The 19,748-nt window shown below is 46.2% G+C and overlaps 1 protein-coding gene across 1 annotated transcript in view; it reads left to right on the forward strand.

Moving 5' to 3' along the window:
- Positions 1 to 2,982: 2,982 nt before the first annotated feature.
- Positions 2,983 to 19,748, forward strand: part of STOX1 (storkhead box 1) — a 66,107-nt gene continuing 49,341 nt past the window's right edge. Inside the window, exon 1 of the mRNA XM_046027822.1 lies at positions 2,983 to 3,389. Coding sequence (XP_045883778.1) covers positions 3,071 to 3,389 — 319 coding nt within the window. The 5' untranslated portion in view covers positions 2,983 to 3,070. The remainder of the gene's footprint in view (positions 3,390 to 19,748) is intronic.

Consider the following 19,748-nt stretch of genomic DNA (forward strand, 5'->3'; position numbering starts at 1 on the left):
AATTTTTAAAAAGATTTTACTTATTATTTGACAGAGAGAGAGAGAGAGTGTGCGAGCGAAAGATGGAACACAAGCGGGGGAGTGGGAGAGGGAGAAGCGGCTTCCTGCTGAGCAGGGAGCCCAGGACCTTGGGACTATGACCAGAGCCAAGGAGAGCCGCTTAAGGACTGAGCCACCCAGGCGCCCCTCCATTAACACTTTATTTTATTTATGTTTTTTTTTTTAAAGATTTTATTTATTTATTTGACAGAGAGATCACAAGTAGACAGAGAGGCAGGCAGAGAGAGAGAGGGAAGCAGGCTCCCCGCTGAGTAGAGAGCCCGATGCGGGACTCGATCCCAGGACCCTGAGATCATGACCTGAGCCGAAGGCAGTGGCTTAACCCACTGAGCCACCCAGGCGCCCTTAACACTTTAAAAAGATTATTTATTTTAGCGAGCAAGCGAGAGAGAGAGAGAGAGAGAGAGAGAAAGCAGGGGAGGGGCAGAGGGAGAAGAAGAATCAGGCTCCCCACTGATCAGGGAGCAGAGCTGGGTTTTCTTCCCGGACCCTGAGATCATGACCTGAGCCCAAGGCAGATGCTCAACTAACAGAGCCACCCAGGTGCCCCCTCCATTAACTCTTAAGTTCTATTTGGTAGGAATTTAGGGGTATTTTCGAGGTAGCTGATCCTCTGGGAAAACAAGTGGATACACATTTGGGTGTAGTTTAAAATTTTTCTCTTTACAGTCTTCCCTCTTCTTTTGTTAATTGGACTAGCTGAAGTAAAATGATAATGGAAATGTCACACATCTGAATGAAAGTTTCCACAATTTAAGAGAGTTCTACCTCACAAGTTCAGGCCATGAAATCTCATAGCTGGGTCTACCCGACAGCATCCCAGCGGCTACAGGCTCTGCTAATGAGGGCCTTATTGTGTGTTTCCAGTTCAAAGGCTTAGGAGAGAATCAAGCTCAGGGCAGTTTTTCAGACCAGGCAACAGCTTCCATGAGTCAGGGTGTGGTCCTCTGGCTTCCCCATCTAACCAGGTGTGTGGACAATGTTGGGATCTCTATTTGACCTTGCATTCGTTTTGTCCTCATAGGCCCTTGGCCTAAAAGCTTTTGTTTTGCTTTTCGTTTTTGGTTTAAGTAGGTTCTACACCCAGCATGGAGCCCAACACAGGGTCTTGAATTTACCACCCTGAAATCAAGACCTGAGCTGAGGTCAAGAGTGGGATGCTTAACTGACTGAGCCACCCAGCTTCCCGCATTTAAGCTTTTGTTTTTCTTGTGGAAAATTACCCATTTCAGAGGGTTGATTTTGAGGATAAAATTAAATCACACATGTAAAAACCCTTTGTACAGTTCTAAGCATAAAGTGAGCTGAGAGTAAATGAGAAATTATCATAATCCTTATTATAATGGAAAAGAGACTGTGCTAAATGCTAGATACAGAGATGTCATAGTTCGTTAGGGTGGGAAACACAGCAAAGTTATCCCTGATCCCACAAGGTTAGGGCTATGATAAAGAGAGCTCTGCAGAGGAAACTGCCCTCCCCAGGGAGCTTCTACAGACACAGGAGTTTAGTTCATCTAGGCTCTCTGCCGTGTTTATCCATCCATCCATCTCCATCAGTGTCAGAATTCTACTTAAGATGGTATCTCAGGTTCGCATGCTTATTTGAATTGAAAATTGTGTCATAGTTATTTGTCATATGGAACCCTGAATGGTAGTTGTCTAACTCTCTCTCTTACTATCTGTGTGATCAGGACGCATCTTTTTTTTTTTTAAGATGTTATTTATTTGAGAGAGAGACCGAGATATCGAGTTGGGAGGAGAGGGAGAAGCAGGCTCCCCACTCAGCAAGGAGCCCAGTGTGGGACTCGATCCCACGAAGCTGGGATCATGACCTGAACGGAAGGCAGAGGCTTAACCGATTGAGCCACCCAGGCGCCCCAGGACGCCTCACCCAGCCTGGTTTCCTCATCTCTAAAAATAAAGAATACTAGCAGGTGTTAACGCCGAGTTGTAAAATTAACACCCCCAGCATATAGCGTTCAATAAACGTTAGCTATCATTATTTAATAGAGTCCTCTATCATTTATTGTGAGGATGATTTACAAGGAGGCGGGGTATAGATTATCTCCAGTTATTATGGTTGTTGATTGACGAGCTGAGGGAACGGGAAGTCTGGGACGACCCCAAGTCTCGCCGAGCAGCTCTGCTCCCTCTTCTAGGGCCAGTTTCTAGTAGTAACAACGCACACCCTACCTCTCCCGTCCCCTGTTCTTCCCTCCAGGAGCCCTTCTCCGTTGGGGCTCCAGCCTCTGTCCCTCGGCATAGGAAGCACCGCTCGTAGCTCGGAATAACTCGCTACAGTCTGCCGGGCAGATCACAAGGCCTTCTCCCTCCAGTCCGGGGAGCTCCAGGGGTAAGGAGCGGTAAACTGAGGCTCAGAGAGAGGAGCAGTGAGGAGCCAACGGGTTAGGAGCAGACGGAGACTCAAACCTGGCTCGACGGACTCCCGGCCCCAGCGAGGTCCCCGACACCCGCACGCTGTCCTTCGCGGCCTCTCTCACTAGGAGCGACCCTAAAGCCAGGACGATGGCGGCCACCCTGGTCCTCTCAGTTCCGGGCACTGCTGGCCGTGCCGCTCGCGCGGCGGTTGAAAGAGGCTCTCGGGAGCGGCGGGGCTCCCCGAGGACTTGGAAAGGCTCCAGAGCGTCCCCCTCGGGGTAGGGGAGCTGGGGCTGCCCCGGAGCTGGGAGGTGCAGGGAGCCGCGCGGAGGCCACGGGGGGCGGGGCGGCGGAGTCCGGCTAGAGAGGAGAGTCCCCTCAGTCCTCGGAAAGCCCCATTGGACGCCGCGCCGCCGCGAGCCGCGGCCACCCTCCCGCCGCGCGTCCCGCCCCACCCCCCGGCCGCCGGGCGCCGCCGGCCCCGCCCCCCGGAGCCCGTTCCCCCGGCAGCCGGCGCCGCGCGCAGTCGGCCGATCCCTCCCGTCTGGCGTGTGGCGCCCAGACCGCCGGAGCCGCGCGCCCGCCGCTCCTGGACATGCGCTAGGCTGGGGCCCCGGCCTCCCGCGGCGGCATGGCCGGGCCGGTGCAGCTGGCGCCGGGCTCGCTAGCGCTGGTGCTGTGCAGGCTGGAGGCGCCGGAGGCGGCGGCGGCGGCGGCGGGCGCGGAGGAGCCTGGCGGGCGCGCGGTCTTCCGCGCCTTCCGTCGAGCCAACGCGCGCTGCTTCTGGAACTCGCGGCTGGCGCGCGCCGCCTCGCGGCTGACTTTCCAGGGCTGGCTGCGGCGCGGGGTGCTGCTGGTGCACGCGCCTCCCGCCAGCCTGCAGGTGCTGCGCGACGCCTGGTGCCGCCGGGCGCTGCGTCCCCCGCGCGGCTTCCGCATCCGGGCGGTGGGTGAGTGCGGGGCCCGGACGGGAGGGGCGCCCCGCGCCAGCCGCGGGGACCGAGCCCTGGCCACTGGGGCGTGTGCGGCCCGGGCTTCGCTCCCAGGCCGCGGGAGCCGGGGGAAGAGGGGCTGGGAGGCCACCCGGCTACTGGAGGAGGGCTGTCCTCCCTGCCGGGACGCCGAAGCTCGGACCCCAAGCTTCAGGCCTGGCCTCTGCCTGTGGCCAACTCCAGGATGCCTCCATTTCTCAGCTCTCTCAGCTGGTGGAGCCAACAGGTTCCCAGCGGAAGGAACTTTCTACTTAGAAAAGTGATGCTCTGGGAAGCCCGGGGCACCGGGACCGGGGTCAGGAGACAGGGGCCTCTGTCCCGGCACCATGGGGGCGCTTAGGAAGGGGACTGCTGAACTGGTCGCCTTTTTTTTTTAAAGTTCCAGGCTTGGAGCGGACAGCAGTCCGTGGTTTCCGTGCCCTTGTGTACTGGGTGGTGTGGTGGGCTTCACTCAGGGCCTAGTGGAACGTTTGGGGTCATTAACTGCTTGGGAAAAAGAAATGACAAATGGTGTTCTGAACACATCCCATCCCATTAGCTAAATAGAGAACATTCCTCCTTTTCAGTCTTTTCGGAGAGCCCGTTTGTTAGAAGACAGCAACTTTTTGCTTGTGTAAAACAGCTTCATTTGAAACCACTGTACCATCAAGCGGCTTTTGACACCCACCGCTGCACTGGGGCGGCCTGGCAGCTCCCTGCACCAGTCTGGCTTGTTTGCGTTTGTGTGGGGTTGGGACGACCATCTGATCGTGTGCTGTTGACAAGCCGTCAGTTGTTCCAGCCCTGAATTTTGACTCCTCCTGAGGAATCCCTCTCTGTGTGCATAAATTCTCCTCCTCCTAGATGGAGCAAATAAAACACATCTGTTTCAGTCCCCAGGGAGAAGAGAGTGGGGTGGGGGGAGGTTAGCAAGAGGCACTTGTTGTCGTGTATCCTCTGCTTAGAGCTGATACCTCAACATCCCCGGCCAGGGAGACTAAACCTTGGCTTTTCATCTCCGTGCATTCCCATCCTGTCTGGTAACCTGCCCCACTTTTTCTAAAGTTAAAAAGCAAAAGAGCTCACAGGCAAAGCCACATACATTTCATCTCCTTTGACTTGAAGGAGTTAGTGAAGAAAATAGGCTTTTTTAAAAAAAGATTTTACTTATTTATTGACAGACAGAGATCACAAGTAGGGAGAGAGGCAGGCAGAGAGAGAGAGAGAGAGAGAGAGAGGCAGGCTTCCTGCTGAGCAGAGAGCCCAGGACCCTGAGATCTGAAGGCAGAGGCTTTAACCCACTGAGCCACCCAGGCGCCCCAAGAAAATAGGTTTCTGACTCTGAAAGTGGAGAGCCAAGTAGCCAAGCCAGAATTCTCACAGGGAGGGGGTCTTTCAGACGGATTGGATGAAAAACGCTTTTCGGTTCCATGTGCTCCGTTTTTCTGGTTTGAATTAGTGGTTGCATTCTCTGGTTCGCCCACCCCCTTTCAAAGGGTGAGCATAGAGTGTGGCAGAGAGGGAGGGTGGGGTTGGGGGTCTGGACCCGAGGGTGACAGAGCACTTGTGCTAAAGCCAGAGGCAGCCCCGGCGCCACCACCTGGAGCCCACGGAGCAGTGGTGAACCGTGGCTCCTGGCTTGGCCCTGAACACGTCACCAGGTGCGGCAGTCCTCCACCCGCTAGATAATGCTGCCTTGCTGCACAAGGCAGGATACCGCAGACACGGTATTCTGTGGAGTGTGCTGTGATAACAGTGGTCTTTATGCTAGGTCATCACCCCTGACCGGGGTCTCTTAGAAGGAATGACTGAAGTTTTTAACAGAGTCCTGATAAGAATTTGGACGTTTAGCTGGAATTCGTACAAAACCACCTAATGGGACAATTTGAAGAGCAAAATGGAGAAAGATCTTATTTGATGCAGGCTGATGGTGCATACAGACCGGACCGGGAGTTTGTTTCCAATAGAATTAGTAATTACTAGTCTAACTTGGGGTCTTTAAGTCAGATCAAAGGAGAGGATCAAGGCAGCTCCAGGGCCATCTCAAGAGTCCCAGAATGCGGAGGCAGGAGGAGCTGCCTTCCCCTAAAGAAACTGGAAGTTTCAGTTCACTTGCTTTCCTGAATCTGGCAGCACTGACTTTCAGAAGCTAAAACGCGCTTCCAGGAAGGCAGGGGAAGAACAACTGTGCGCTCTTGCAGGTGCGTTACTCTGTGGCAGAGGGCAAATGCACAAAATGCAAAAAGCAAAAGACACAAATGGTCAGTTTGGTCAGATCAATTTAATCCCTTTGCTGTAGATTTTTTTTTTTTTTTTTTTTGAGGCCCATTTACTCCCATAGAAAGGCATTTGGACATAGGGAATGCTGCTAGCTAGCCTAGACAAGAGGGGGGTAGCCACCAGCATTATAAATCCAGGATGCTCCCATGGGTTCTTCTCCTGGGCTTCTGGACCTGGAACTCCTGGGGCCTCGTAAGATATGAGGAGGCTGAGCAGATAAGAGAGACCCGAGTGTCCAGTGCACCCCTGAATTTAAGGCCTGCAGGAGTTTGTTTTCTCCACGTTTTGTGCTTTTTCTTTCCCTCTTTATTCTCCACCTCAACTTCCCTCTGGTGAGAAAAATAGTTCCCAGGCTGAGAGCACTCCCCTAAAAAGGAGGACATAGGATCTTTAGCGAGATGACCAGGAGCTAAGTCTTCTTTTGTGCTCCAGCGCTCCTGTCTTTCTTGTTTTTAATAAGCAAGTGACATTAGCAAATGAAAGGGGTGACTCTGGAAGCAGGGGGAGATCTGCTCAGGAAGCTGAGCCACTGCAGGTGGTTAGGGGTGGGGGACCCCAGTGTTTGTTTGGTTGAATCTGTTGTTACTCTGGGACCACACCTCCTGGGGAGGTGAAAGGTTAATAATAGCTTCCCAGGGGTTAGGGAGGGAAGGCCACTTGGCCAAATAGTTTGGTCCTTTCTCCTGAAATTTATAGCTGGGGTGTCCCTTCTCCTTCACCCCTATCATGGCCTTCCATCTGTTTTCATTGAATAAAAATGCCTGTGGCTCTTTCTAAATATTTGCTTCATTCATTCATTCATTTATTCATCCGTGCGTCGGGTGCTGTTCTAGGTGTGTCTGTGTTTTCTTTTTCATTTTTAAGATTTTATTTATTTATTTGACAGACAGAGATCACAAGCAGGCAGAGAGGCAGGCAGAGAGAGAGGAAGGGAAGCAGGCTCCCTGCTGAGCAGAGAGCCCGATGATGGGGGGCTCCATCCCAGGACCTCAGGATCATGGCCTGAGCAGAAGGCAGAGGTTTTAACCCACTGAGCCACCCAGGCGCCCCTGTGTCTGTGTTTTAATGCGTATTTCATTCAGAGCTGCTTGTGTTCAAGGAGCAAACAGAGTCAGGAAGGTCTTCCATATTCCGTTCAAGGGGGGAATAGCTGAGTGGTAGGCTATGTTCTGGACGTTGTCTGGTTCACACAGAGTCTTCTCCAACCCACTGTGATGTGTGGACACTGCAGGCTCTGCCTGTGATTTTTTTGGGTGAGAGTTCCCTGGTGTGTGTTTTGGGAAGCACTGAAGATCCGGCAGGTTAGGCTGGTGAAAGGGAGTGACAGAAGGATCTTCCCACCTCTCTACGTGTCCCCCCTCCTGCTCCCTGAAATATCTCTGTGCACAGAAAGATACTGAGGCAAAATTGGAAGGGCCTCAGCCAGAATAGAGGCCAGTCACTAATTTATGCTAGGCATAAGTGACTGCTTTCAGATTCTACTGCGGGATCTGGTTTGAGAGAGTAGGAATAGCTCAAGGGTACCAGGTGCCTGATGGTGCAGGAGTTGGACGAATATCTGAAATGTTGTTTTGGCTTATCCTGTGATTTAGGGAATGCCATAAGGGGCGGGTATAGAGATGGTGAGGAGAAGTGGTCCAGCTCCTATCCTGCCTTGTTTCTAAAACCCTACCTTGAAAGGCAGTAGGGCTTCTTGTAGGGTTTAATAGCTAATGGAATATTTAAGGTGAAGTTTTCATTTAGTGAAATGCACAAATCATTAGTGTATCATTTTTAAACAAAGACTTTATTTTAAAGTAATCTCTATACCTGTCTTGAGGCTTGAACCCTCAACCCCATGATCAAGAGTCGCACATTCTACCGACTGAGCCAGCCAGGAGCCCCATAAGTGTGGTACTTGATGTTTTTTTTCAAATACCTGCATGAATGTAACCCAACTTCCTCAAAGAATTTAGAACATTACCATTACCTCACAAAGTTCCTTCTTGCTTCGTCTCACTCAGCTCTGCCCCCACACTGAGAATTAACGTGATTTTTTTTTAAAGATTTTATTTATTTATTTGACAGACAGAGATCACAAGTAGGCAGAGGCAGAGAGAGAGAGGAGGAAGCAGGCACCCTGCGGAGCAGAGAGCCTGATGCGGGTCTCCATCCCAGGACCCTGGGATCATGACCTGAGCTGAAGGCAGAGGCTTTAACCCACTGAGCCACCCAGGTGCCCCTAATCTGATTTCTTTTATAATAAAGACTTTATTTATTTATTTATTTGACACAGAGAGAGAGACAGCAAGAGAGGGAACACAAGCAGGGGGAGTGGGAAAGGGAGAAGCAGGCTCCCACTGAGCAGGGAGCCCAATGTGGGGCTCCATCCCAGGACCCTGGGATCATGACCTGAGCTGAAGGCAGACGCTTAATGACTGAACCAACTAGGCGCCCAACCTGATTTTTTTTAACCATAAAATAATTTTGCTGGTTCAAGAACTTCACGTAGGTGGAATCATATAGTACGTATTCTTGTGTGAAGATTCTTTCACTCAGTTTAGTGTTCCTGAGATTCATCCCTGTTGTGTTACTGGTTTGTTCCTTGTTATTGTTGAGTAGAATTCCATTTTATGACTATACCACAGTTGATCCATTTTCTTGTAGCTGGATCCCTGGGATGTTTCCACTTTATGGCTATTATAAATAAAGCTTCTAGGAATATTCATGAATATAAGTTTTTTAATGCTTTTCTTTCTTTTAGGTCATTACCTAAAAAAGGAGTTGCTGACTCATCGAGTAGGTTATGTTTAGTTTTAAGAAACCTTTTTCCAGAGTGGTTGTACACCTTTGCCAACATTTGATGTTGTCAGTCTTTCTAATTTTAGCTATTCATGTGCTTATCAACTTCCTTTGTAAAGTATCTGTACAAATGTTTTGCCTTTTTAAAAAAAAAATGGGTAGTATTTTTTCTTTTTTCTTTTATTTTTTAAAGATTTTATTTATGAATTGGAGAGTGCGTTAGTGAGCAGGCAGGGGGAGGAGTGAAAGGGGAGGGAGAAGAAGAGGAAAAGAATCCCAAGCAGACCCCAGGCTGAGTGTGGAACCCCACATAGGACTCGACTCCAGAACCCTGGGATCATGACCTGAGCCAAAATCAAGAGCCATAAGCTTAACTGGTTGAGCCATTCAGGCGCCCCATAGTTAAGTAATCTCTGTACCCAGTGTGGGGCTTGAACTCATGACCCTGAGATCAAGAGTCACATGCTCTTCCAACTGAGTCAGCCAGGACTCCCTGGATAGTATTTTTTTATTATTGTTATTTATTATTTTATTATTATTGTGTTGTAGGAGTTCTTTATATATCCTGAATACCAGTCCTTTCTTAGATATATGCTTTGTGAATATGGTCTCGCCTGCGACTCGCCTATTCAGTTTTGCAGTGGTATCTTTTGGAGAGAAGTTTTAAATTTTGATTAAATCGAATCTATCCATTTCTCTCCTTTATGGATCATACTTTTTGTATCCCCTATAAAGAAATTTTGCCCAATCCAATGATTTTCTCTTGTGTTTTCTTCTAGAAGTTTTCTAGATTTGTGGTTTTACATTTAGGTATGTGATCCATTTTGGGTTAATTTTTGTAAATGGAATTGTGTGTGAGTTTCACTTTTCTACATATGGGTGTCTATTTAAGGACAATTTATTGAAAAGATTAGCCTTTCTCATTGAATTGTCTTTGTTAAAAATCAATTGACTATATATATGGGCATTTATTTCCATTGATTTTGAGTCTGCCCTTTTATTAATAATGTACTATCTTATTTTACTTTATAGTAAGACTTGAAATTAGATATTGTAAACCTTCCAAATTTTTCTTCCTCAGAAATGTTTTGGCTGCTGTAGATTCTGTTTTTCCACATAAATTTTATAATCAGTTTGTCAATTTCTTTTAAAAAAAGATCTATCGTATTGAAACAATAAATCAGTTTGAAGTTAGGTGAGAAATTCATCTGATTTGCCCAAGACTGCCTTGGCTTTAGAAATGATAGTCTTGCATCTTTAGAAATGAACTCCTTTAGTCCCAGACAAACTGGGATGATTGGTCACCCTAATTAGGGGAGAATTGACATTTTAGCAATCCATGAACATGGTATATCTCTGAATGTTCTTTCTTTTTTTTTTTTTTTTTAGATTTTATTTATTTATTTATTTGACAGGGAGAGACACAGGGAGAGAGAGAACACAAGCAGGAGGAGTGGGAGAAGCAGGCTTCCTGCTGAGCAAGGAGCCTGATGCAGGGTTGATCCCAGGATTCGGAGATCATGACCTGAGCTGAAAGCAGATGCTTAATGACTGAGCCACCCAGGTGCCCCTATCTCTGAGTATTCTTAATTTTGTTTTAGCAATGGCTTGTACTTTCTAGGGTACAGGGTATGAATATCTTTTGTTAAATTTTATCTTCCTAAGAACTTTATGTTTTTTGGATGCCATTATAAAAGGAATTATTTTATTTTATTTTTTTATTTTTTGAAAGTTTTTTTTTTGTTGTTTATTTGAGAGAGAGAGAGAGCACAAGCAGTGGGGAGGGGCAGAGGGAGAAACAGACTCCTGCTGAGCAGAGAGCTGGACTCAGGGCTTGATCCCAGTACCCCAGGATCATGATCTGAGCCAAAGGCAGATGCTTAACTGACTGAGCCAGCCACATGCCCCAGTAAATGGAATTATTTTATTTATTTATTATTTTAAAAATATTTTATTTATTTATTTGACAGAGGGAGAGAGAGGGAATGCATGCAGGGGAAGTGGGAGAGGGAGAAGCAGGCTTCCTGCTGAGCAGGGAGCCTGATATGGGGCTCAATCCCAGCACCCTAGGATCATAACCTGAACCGAAGGCAGCTGCTTTTTGGCTGAGCCACCCAGGTGCCCTGATTTTTTAATTAAAAAAAATTTTTTTTTTGTTTATTTGTCAGAGAGAACGAAAGAGCACAAGCAGGGGGAGCAGCAGTCAGAGGGAGAAGCAGGCTCCCTGTTGAGCAAGAAGTCCCATGCAGGACTCCCTTGCAGGACCCTGGTATCATGATCTGAGCTGAAGGCAGATGCTTAACTGACTGAGCCACCCAGGCGTCCCTGGAATTATTTTAAAATAAATTTTATCAGGATGGTGGCCATGGAAGTTGGAATCCGCTAAGAAGTGTGTAACAACTCACCTGCCAAATCAAAAATAAAAGAAAATACAAATAAAATAAATTTTATTTTGGGGACACCTGGGTGGCTCAGTTGATTAAGTGTCCAACTCTTGATTTCGGCTCAGGTCATGATCTCAAGGTCATGAGATTGAGCCCTGTATTGGGCTGTGCTCAGTGTGGAGTCTGCTTGCCCCTCTCCCTCTGCTCGTCCCTCACTTAAGGTGGTGTGTGCGCACTCTCTCTCTCAAATAGATAAGTGAATAATCTTTAAATTTAGTTTGGAGTAATTTTAGGTTTATAGAAAAATCACAAAGGTAGTACAGAGTTCTGGGGCGCCTGGGTTCAATCAGTTAAGCTCCTGCCTTTGGCTCAGGCTGTGATCCCAGGTCCTGGCATTGAGCCCCATGCCGGGCTCCCTGCTCAGCGGGAAGCCTGCTTCTCCCTCTCCCTCTGCTGTTCCCTGTGCTTGTGTTCTCTCTCTATCTGTGTCAAATAAATAAGTAAAATCTTAAGAAAAAAAAAAGTAGAGTTCTATATTCATCTGTCTTTCTTATGATGTTTTTTACCTTTTAAAAAAATTTTGAGATATAATTCACATAGCATAAAATTAACCATTTTTAAGTATACAAAATAGTAGGTGTTAGTGTATTCACACTACTGTGAAACCATCACCGTTATTTAATTCTAGGACATTTTCTTCACTGCAAAAACAAACTGTACCCACCAGCAATCTCTCCTGATCCCTCTCCTTCCAGCTCCTGCCAAACACTAGTGTACCCTCAGTCTATGAATTTGCCTATTGTTGATATTTTTTTTTAAGATTTTATTTTTAAGTAAACTCTACACCCAATGTGGGACTTCATCTTACAACCCTGAGATCAGGAGTCACACACAAGTATATTTCTTAAAAATGGAATCGCATAATATATTGCTGTTTGTATCTCCTATCTTTCACTTAATATGTTTTCAGGGTTTAGCCACATCATATCATGGATTAGCACTTCACTCATTTTTGTGGCTGAATAATATTCCATCGTATGGATATACTACATTTTGCTTATTCATTCATCAGTGGATAGTTATTGGGGTTGTTTTCACTTTTGACCACTGTGAATAATGCTGATGTGAACATTCTTGTGCAGGCTGTGTGTGGATATATTTTTATTCTTAGGTAGAGCCCATTTGGTTATTTTTAAATAATTTGTTTTCCTGATGAGATTCCCAACTTATTAATTACAAGCATATTTTTTAATCTTTCAGCATAACTGTACCGGCTTCTTTAAAATTTAAAAAAAAGTTTAAAAATTGTTTTATTATTTATTTAATTTATTTTTTATTCATTCATTTGCAAGACAAAGTATGAGTGGGGGGTGGAGAGGTTCAGAGGGAGAGGGAGAAGCAGACTCCCTACTAAGCAGGATGCCCCACACAGGGCTCGATCCCAGGACCCTGAGATCATGACCTGAGCTGAAGTCAGATGCTTAACTGACTGAGCCACCCACATGCCCCCCAAACTTTTTATTTTATTTTTTAAGTAATCTCTACACCTGACATGGGGCTTGAACTCACAACCCCAGGTCAAGAGTAGTAGCTCTGCTGACTCAGCCAGCCAGGTGCTCCCCCAATTTTTTGTAATTCTGACATCCTATTCATTTCACGGTCAGTCCCATTGCTTGCCTTTTGTTTCGAATGGGTCACACTGTGTTGTGTCTAGAGTTGTGGATTATCTCCCTGACATGAGTGGTATGTTTTAGAGACTAGATTGTTACACTCCTCCGTAGAATGTTCATTTGCTTATCAGGCAGTTAATTTGGCTGGACGAAAACTCTAAATTCTACCTCCCCTGCACTAAATGGCAGCTCATATCTCTTAAGATAGGCTGCTTATGCCCTGTGCCTGTGCAGCTCATGTTTCATTCATAGAGGCAGGCAGAGTTCATGTGCAAAATGTGAGGTTCCACCTCTATGGCTCAGGCCATTCCAGCATCACTTTTCTGCTGTTGTAGCCCCTCCACACTGTGTCCTTAGACTCTTTAGGCCAAGAAGACTGTAGGTTTCTTTTAAAATTTTATTATTTATTTGACAGAGATCACAAGTAGGCAGAGAGACAGGCAGAGAGAGGGGAGGGGAAGCAGACTCCCCACTGAGCAGAGAGCTAGATGAGGGGCTCCATCCCAGGACCCTGAGATCATGACCTGAGTGGAAGGCAGAGAGGCTCAACCCACTGAGCCACCTAGACGCCCCAACTGTTGGTTTCTAATAAAGTTTTAGCCTCCTGACCTGGTTCCCACTGGGACCTGCCCTAAGGTGAAGAGCTGTAAAAAATGGGACACTTAACTAGTGCCATTTCATGCCAAGAGGACCTCCCCTCCAGTTTCTGCCTGGTTTTTGTTGCTTTTAAGTGCCTTCAGTTAAGGGTTTTTATATTTTGTCCAAAGTGTATGGTTGTTATTTCCAAGACAGTTGGTCTAAGGAACTCATCCATCATTATTGGAAGCAAAACCCTATTCATGAATTTTTTTTTTGAGATTCTAATCTATGTATCTTATTTCTTATTTTGTTTTATAAACATATAATGTATTTTTATCCTCAGGGCTACAGGTCTGTGAATCGCCAGGTTTACACACTTCACAGGACTCACCATAGCACACACCCTCCCCAATGTCCATAACCCCACTCCCTCTCTCCCAATCCCCTCTCCCCCCAGCAACCCTCAGTTTGTTTTGTGAGATTAAGAGTCACTTATGGTTTGTCTCCCTCCCAATCCCATCTTCTTTCATTTATTCTTCTCCTATCCCCCTAACCTCCCATGTTGCATCTCCACATCCTCATATCAGGGAGATCATATGATAGTTGTCTTTCTCCGATTGACTTATTTCACTAAGCACGATACCCTCTAGTTCCATCCACGTTGTTGCAAGATTTCATTTCTTTTGATGGCTGCATAGTATTCCATTGTGTATATATACCACATCTTCTTTATCCATTCATCTGTTGATGGACATCTAGGTTCTTTCCATAGTTTGGCTATTGTAGACATTGCTGCTATAAACATTCGGGTGCACGTGACCCTTCGGATCACTGCGTTTGTATCTTTAGGGTAAATACCCAGTAGTGCAATTGCTGGGTCATAGGGTAGTTCTATTTTCAACATTTTGAGGAACCTCCATGCTGTTTTCCAGAGTGGATGCATCAGCTTGCATTCCCACCAACAGTGTAGGAGGGTTCCCCTTTCTCCGCATCCTCGCCAGCATCTGTCATTTCCTGACTTGTTAATTTCAGCCATTCTGACTGGTGTGAGGTGATATCTCATTGTGGTTTTGATTTGTATTTCCCTGATGCCGAGTGATGTGGAGCACTTTTTCATGTGTCTGTTGGCCATCTGGCTGTCTTCTTTGTAGAAATGTCTGTTCATGTCCTCTGCCCATTTCTTGATTGGATTGCTATTCATGAATTTTTTAATCCCCATCTTTTCCTCTTTTATGTATGTATGTCTCTATATTTTTTTCATTTTTAAGTTTTTATTTTATTTTTAATTAATTAATTAATTAATTATTTTAAAGTAGGCTCCACGCCCGGCATGGAGCCCGCCATGAAGCTTGCTTGAACTCACGACCCTAAGATCAAGATTTGAGTTGAGATCAAGAGTCAGACACCTAACAGACGGGGCCACCCAGGTGCCCCATAAGTTTTATTTTAATTACCTGGTACTCTTCATGACAAGTGAGCTCCTTAATCCCCATCACCTATTTCACCCCAACCCCCACCCACCTCTCCTCTGGTGACCATCAGTTTGTTCTCTATAGTGAAGAGATTATTTCTTATTTTCTCTCTCTCTTAACTTTGTTCATTTGTTTCTTAAATTCCACATATGAGTAAAATCATATGGTATTGTCTCTGATTGACTCATTTCTCTTAGCATTATATTCTCTAGTTCCATCCATGTTGTTGCAAATGGCAAGATTCCATCCATTCTTTTTTATGGCTGCATTATATTCCATTGTCTATGTGTACCATACCTCCTTTATCCATTCACCTATTGATGGACACAGGCTGCTTCCATAGTTTGGCTGTTGTAAAAAATGCTGCAATAAGCATAGGGATGCATGTATTTCTTTGAATGAGTGCTTTTGTATTCTGAAGGTAAATACCCTGTAGTGTGATTACTGGATCAGATTGTAGGGTAGCTCCTTTTTTTTTTTTTTTTTTAAGATTTTATTTATAAATTACATTTTTAAAAATTTTATTGTTTCTGGGTATGGTTTTGGTTTTTTATTTTTTAAGCTTTTATTTATTTATTTAACAGAGAGAGATCACAAGTAGGCAGAGAGGTGGGCAGAGACAGAAGGGGAAGCAGGCTCGCTGCTGAGCAGAGAATCCGGTGTAGCTCAATCCCAGGACCCTAGGATCATGACCTGAGCCAAAGGCAGAGGCTTAACCCACTAAGCCACCCAGGCGCCTTAGAAGCTTTTTATTTTGATGCAGTCCTAGTAGTTCATTTTTGCTTTTGTTTCTCTTGCCTCAGGGGACATATTAGAAAAAACTTGATACTCCTGACATCAAAGAAATGACTACTTTTACTCTCTAGGATTTTTACGGTTTCAGGTCTCACTTTTTTTTTTTTTTAGATTTTTATTTATTTGACAGAGAAAAATCACAAGTAGGCAGAGAGAGGAGGAAGCAGGCTCCCTGCTGAGCAGAGAGCCCAATGTGGGCTTGATCCCAGGACCCTGAGACCATGACCTGAGCCGAAAGCAGAGGCTTTAACCCACTGAGTCACCCGGGCGCCCCTCACTTTTTTTTTTAAGATTTTTATTTATTTATTTGAGAGGGAGGGAACACAAGCAGGGGGAGTGGGAGAGGGAGAAGCCAGGGCTCAATCCCAGGACCCTGGGATCATGACCTGAACGGAAGGCAGATGCCCAAGGACTGAGCCACCCAGGTGCCCTGTGGATTGATTTTGTATCCTATGACTTTACTGAATTTTTCTAGCAGTTTTTTGGTGGAGTCTTTTTGGGTTTTTTTATATATAGTAGCCTATCATCTGTTAGTACTTAAAGTTTTACTTCTTTCTTACCAATTTGGGTGCCTTTTATTTATTTATTTGTTTGTTTGTTTGTTTGATTGTCGTGGCTAGGACTTCCAGCACTATGTTGAATAAAAGTGGTGAGAGTAGGGGTGCCTGGGTGGCTCAGATCGCTAAGTGTCTGCCTTCTGCTCGGGTTGTGATCCCAGGGTCCTGGTATGAGCCCAGCATGGCATAGGGCTCCCTGCTCAGCAGGCAGTCTGCTTCTCCCTCTGCCTCTGCTCCCCTCTAGAGAGTAGCCTAGTGCTTGCTCTTCCTCTCTCTCTCTCTCTCAAATAGATGAATAAAATCTTTTAAAAAAATAAAGTTTACTTTGTCAGAAAAAAATAAAATCTAATATTCCAATGTAAGTATTGCTACTCTGATTTTCTTTTGACAGCCTTTACATGATAAATATTTCTCCATCCCCTCACCCTCACTTTCAATCTGCAGGTGTCCTTAGGTCTGAAATGACTCTCTTATAGGCAGCATATAGATGGGTCTTTTTTTTTTTTTTAATCCATTCTCATACCCTTTGTCTTTTGATTGGAGTATTTAGTTCATTTACATTCACAGTAGTTAATGATAGATATGTATTTATTGCCATTTTATTACTTGTTTTGTGGTTGTTTCTGAAGATTTTCTCTGATCCTTTCTTGTCTTTGTCTCATGGTTGGCTGGTTTTCTTTACTGATATACCTGGATTTTTTTTTTAAAGATTTATTTAATTGTTTATATGATAGAGAGAGAGATCACAAGTAGGCAGAGAGGCAGGCAGAGGGCGGGGCAGGGTGGGGAGTAGGCTTCTTGCTGAGCAGAGAACCCCATGCAGGGCTCAATCCCAGGACCCTGAGATCATGACCTGAGCCAAAGGCAGAGGCCCAACCCACTGAGCCACCTAGGCGCCCTTATATCTGGATTTCTTTTTCCTTATTCTTTGCATATTTATTCTGTCTTTTCCTCTTTTAAAATGTCGTTCTGGTGATGAGAAGTGTCTAGCCTGCAGAGAAACTGATGGTTATGTCAAGATGGTTCAGACAGGGGTGCCTGGGTGGCTCAGTGGGTTGGGCCTCTGCCTTTGGCTCAGGTCATGATCCCAGAGTCCTGGGATGGAGCCCCACATCGGGCTCTCTGCTCAGCAGGGAGCCTGCTTCCCCCGCCAACCGCCTAACTGCCTCTCTGCCTACTTGTGATCTCTCTCTCTCTCTGTCAAATAAATAAATAAAATCTTAAAAAAAATGGTTCATACAGTCACCAAGGACAAATATCTCTGCTCCCATCTCTTCTTTCTCCCAGATAGATATTGATATATCCTCAGTCTTTTCTAGATGGATTATTTCTTTTCTTCTCTTAGGTGGGAAGATGGGGTAATTTTCCCCAGTTTGCAGTCAGGAAATGGCCATTAGTTTGCAATGTGCTGATGTTGCCTGGGGTTCTTGCCTTCTTCTCTACCCACTAACAGTCTTCCCAGGGTCCTATGAAGGTTCTGGTACCTCCCCCCAGCCCATGCCCTCATCCTCACTCTCCCTGGGAGGCTCTTGGACTCACACCCTGCCTTTAGTCCATTCCAGGCCCAGGAGATGGCAGAAACAGCTGCTTGGGCCATGGCCCTGCTCTCACTTCCTTCCTTCCTACCCAGGATCTTCCCAGACATGTTTTTCTGGCTTTGTTCTGCCAGATGTTACCTTTTTCCTTATTCTGTGCAGGGGCAGCTGTAGGGTTCCATTCAAAAGAGCCAAAGGGCTCACAACAGGGTGTCTTGTGGGCCTATTGTTTTTACCAGGCTGGATGATGTATATGTAGCATCTGGGTAGTTAATGAGTGTTTCTAGCCCCATGTTTTCATTTAGCGGAGAGATGAGAGAACACACTTTAGTTGCTGCCACATGGCAGTGAGGTCCAGTGGGATAAGATAAGAACCAGAAAATCAACTTGGATTCCTCTGCCCTCTTCCTCATACTCCAGGCCAGTAGGTCACCAGGTTCCATGAGGCTTAACTCCTCTTACCTCCTTCAGATATTTCTTCCTGTTTTTCCTCCCGGGCCTTTGTCCACCTGAGATCTTACCATTTCTTTTTTTTATTTTTTTATTTTTTTTTATTTTTTTTTAATATTTTATTTATTTATTTGACAGAGAGAGATCACAAGTAGACAGAGAGGCAGGCAGAGAGAGAGAGAGGGAAGCAGGCTCCCTGCTGAGCAGAGAGCCCGATGTGGGACTCGATCCCAGGACCCTGAGATCATGACCTGAGCCGAAGGCAGCGGCTTTAACCCACTGAGCCACCCAGGCGCCCCTCTTTTTTTTATTTTTTAAAGATTTTACTTATTTTATTTGACAGAGAGATCACAAGTAGACAGAGAGGCAGGCAAAGAGAGAGAGAGAAGCAGGCTCCCTGTTGAGCAGAGAGCCAGATGCGGGACTCGATCGCGGGACTCGATCCCAGGACTCAAGATCATGGCCTGACCTGAAGGCAGCGGCTTAACTCACTGAGCCACCCAGGCGCCTTGAGATCGGCTCCTTTCTTACCTGAGTTATGGCTTCAGCTTCTTCCCTTTTTTGTAGCGCCTCCCCCTGGCGGGTTCTGAACACTTGCAGTCCATTCTCCATCCCACAGTTAGATGAAGGAACTCCATCTGAAATGCAGGTCTGTCTGGTCCTGCTCTTCATCTGCTCAGAGCTCTCTGCAGTTCCCCTTAGCTTCTCGGGAACAGTCCAGAACCTTTAACATGCCCCGCTCTCTAATTCAGTTCCAGCCTGAGCCTCCTTTTTCTCCCCACCTTCTGAAAGGTGCCTGCCTTTCTGTTAGCAGTCGGGCTTTCATCAGAACCAGTATGACATATATGTTCAGGGAGTTCTTACAAGGAATTGGCTTTGCAGAGTCATGGGTACCTAGAGGGCTACTCTGGGACCTGTATTTCTAGCCATCACGAAGGCCAGGCTGGAACTCTCTGGCACAGCCAAAGCTGCTATGCCTAAGTACAGTTTCTTCTGTTGAGAAGCTTCAGTTCTGTTCTTAAGGCCTTTCAACTGATTGAAATCTAGATTATGTAGCATAATCTCCCTTACCTAAAATCAAATGATTATAAACTATTTTTTCTTTTAAAGATGTTATTCATTCATTTGACAGAGAAAGACACAGCGAGATAGGGAGCACAAGCGGGGTGAGTGGGAGGAGAAGCAGGCTCCCCGCGGAGCAGGAGCCCGATGTGGGGCTCAATCCCAGGACCCCAGGATCAGGACCTGAGCTGAAGGCAGATGCCCAACTGACTGAGCCAGCCAGGTGCCTCAACTGATTATTAACCTTTTTTTAAAGATTTTATTTATTTTTTTTAAGATTTTATTTATTTATTTGACAGACAGAGATCACAGGTAGGCAGAGAGGCAGGCAGAGAGAGAGAGAGGGAAGCAGGCTCCCCACTGAGCAGAGAGCCCGATGCGGGGCTCGATCCCAGAACCCCGGGATCACGACCTGAGCCGAAGGCAGAGGCTCTAACCCACTGAGCAACCCAGGCGCCCCTGATTATTAACGTCTACTAAACAGGCTCAAGGCCCTGCCCAGGTTAGTGTCTGATTAAATAACAGTGCTGTGGCCTCTCCAGATTGACATACGAAACTGACAGTCAAACTTCCCTTCGGCCAGACCTGAATACCGTCCTCTGAATGCCGTCCTCTGAACAAACAAGCTGGGCTGTCACCTAGGCTGCCTTTACAGGCTGTACCCTCTGCTGAGTGCCTGAGATGGGTGCTCTTCGGTCTCCCTGGTGCCTGCCATCGCTAGGCCTCCCATCACAGGCTGTACTTACATGCCTGCTGCTCTTTGAGGAAAAGCG

This window comes from Meles meles, chromosome 13 (genome assembly GCF_922984935.1).
Source record: "Meles meles chromosome 13, mMelMel3.1 paternal haplotype, whole genome shotgun sequence".
Taxonomy (NCBI): Eukaryota; Metazoa; Chordata; class Mammalia; order Carnivora; family Mustelidae; genus Meles; species Meles meles.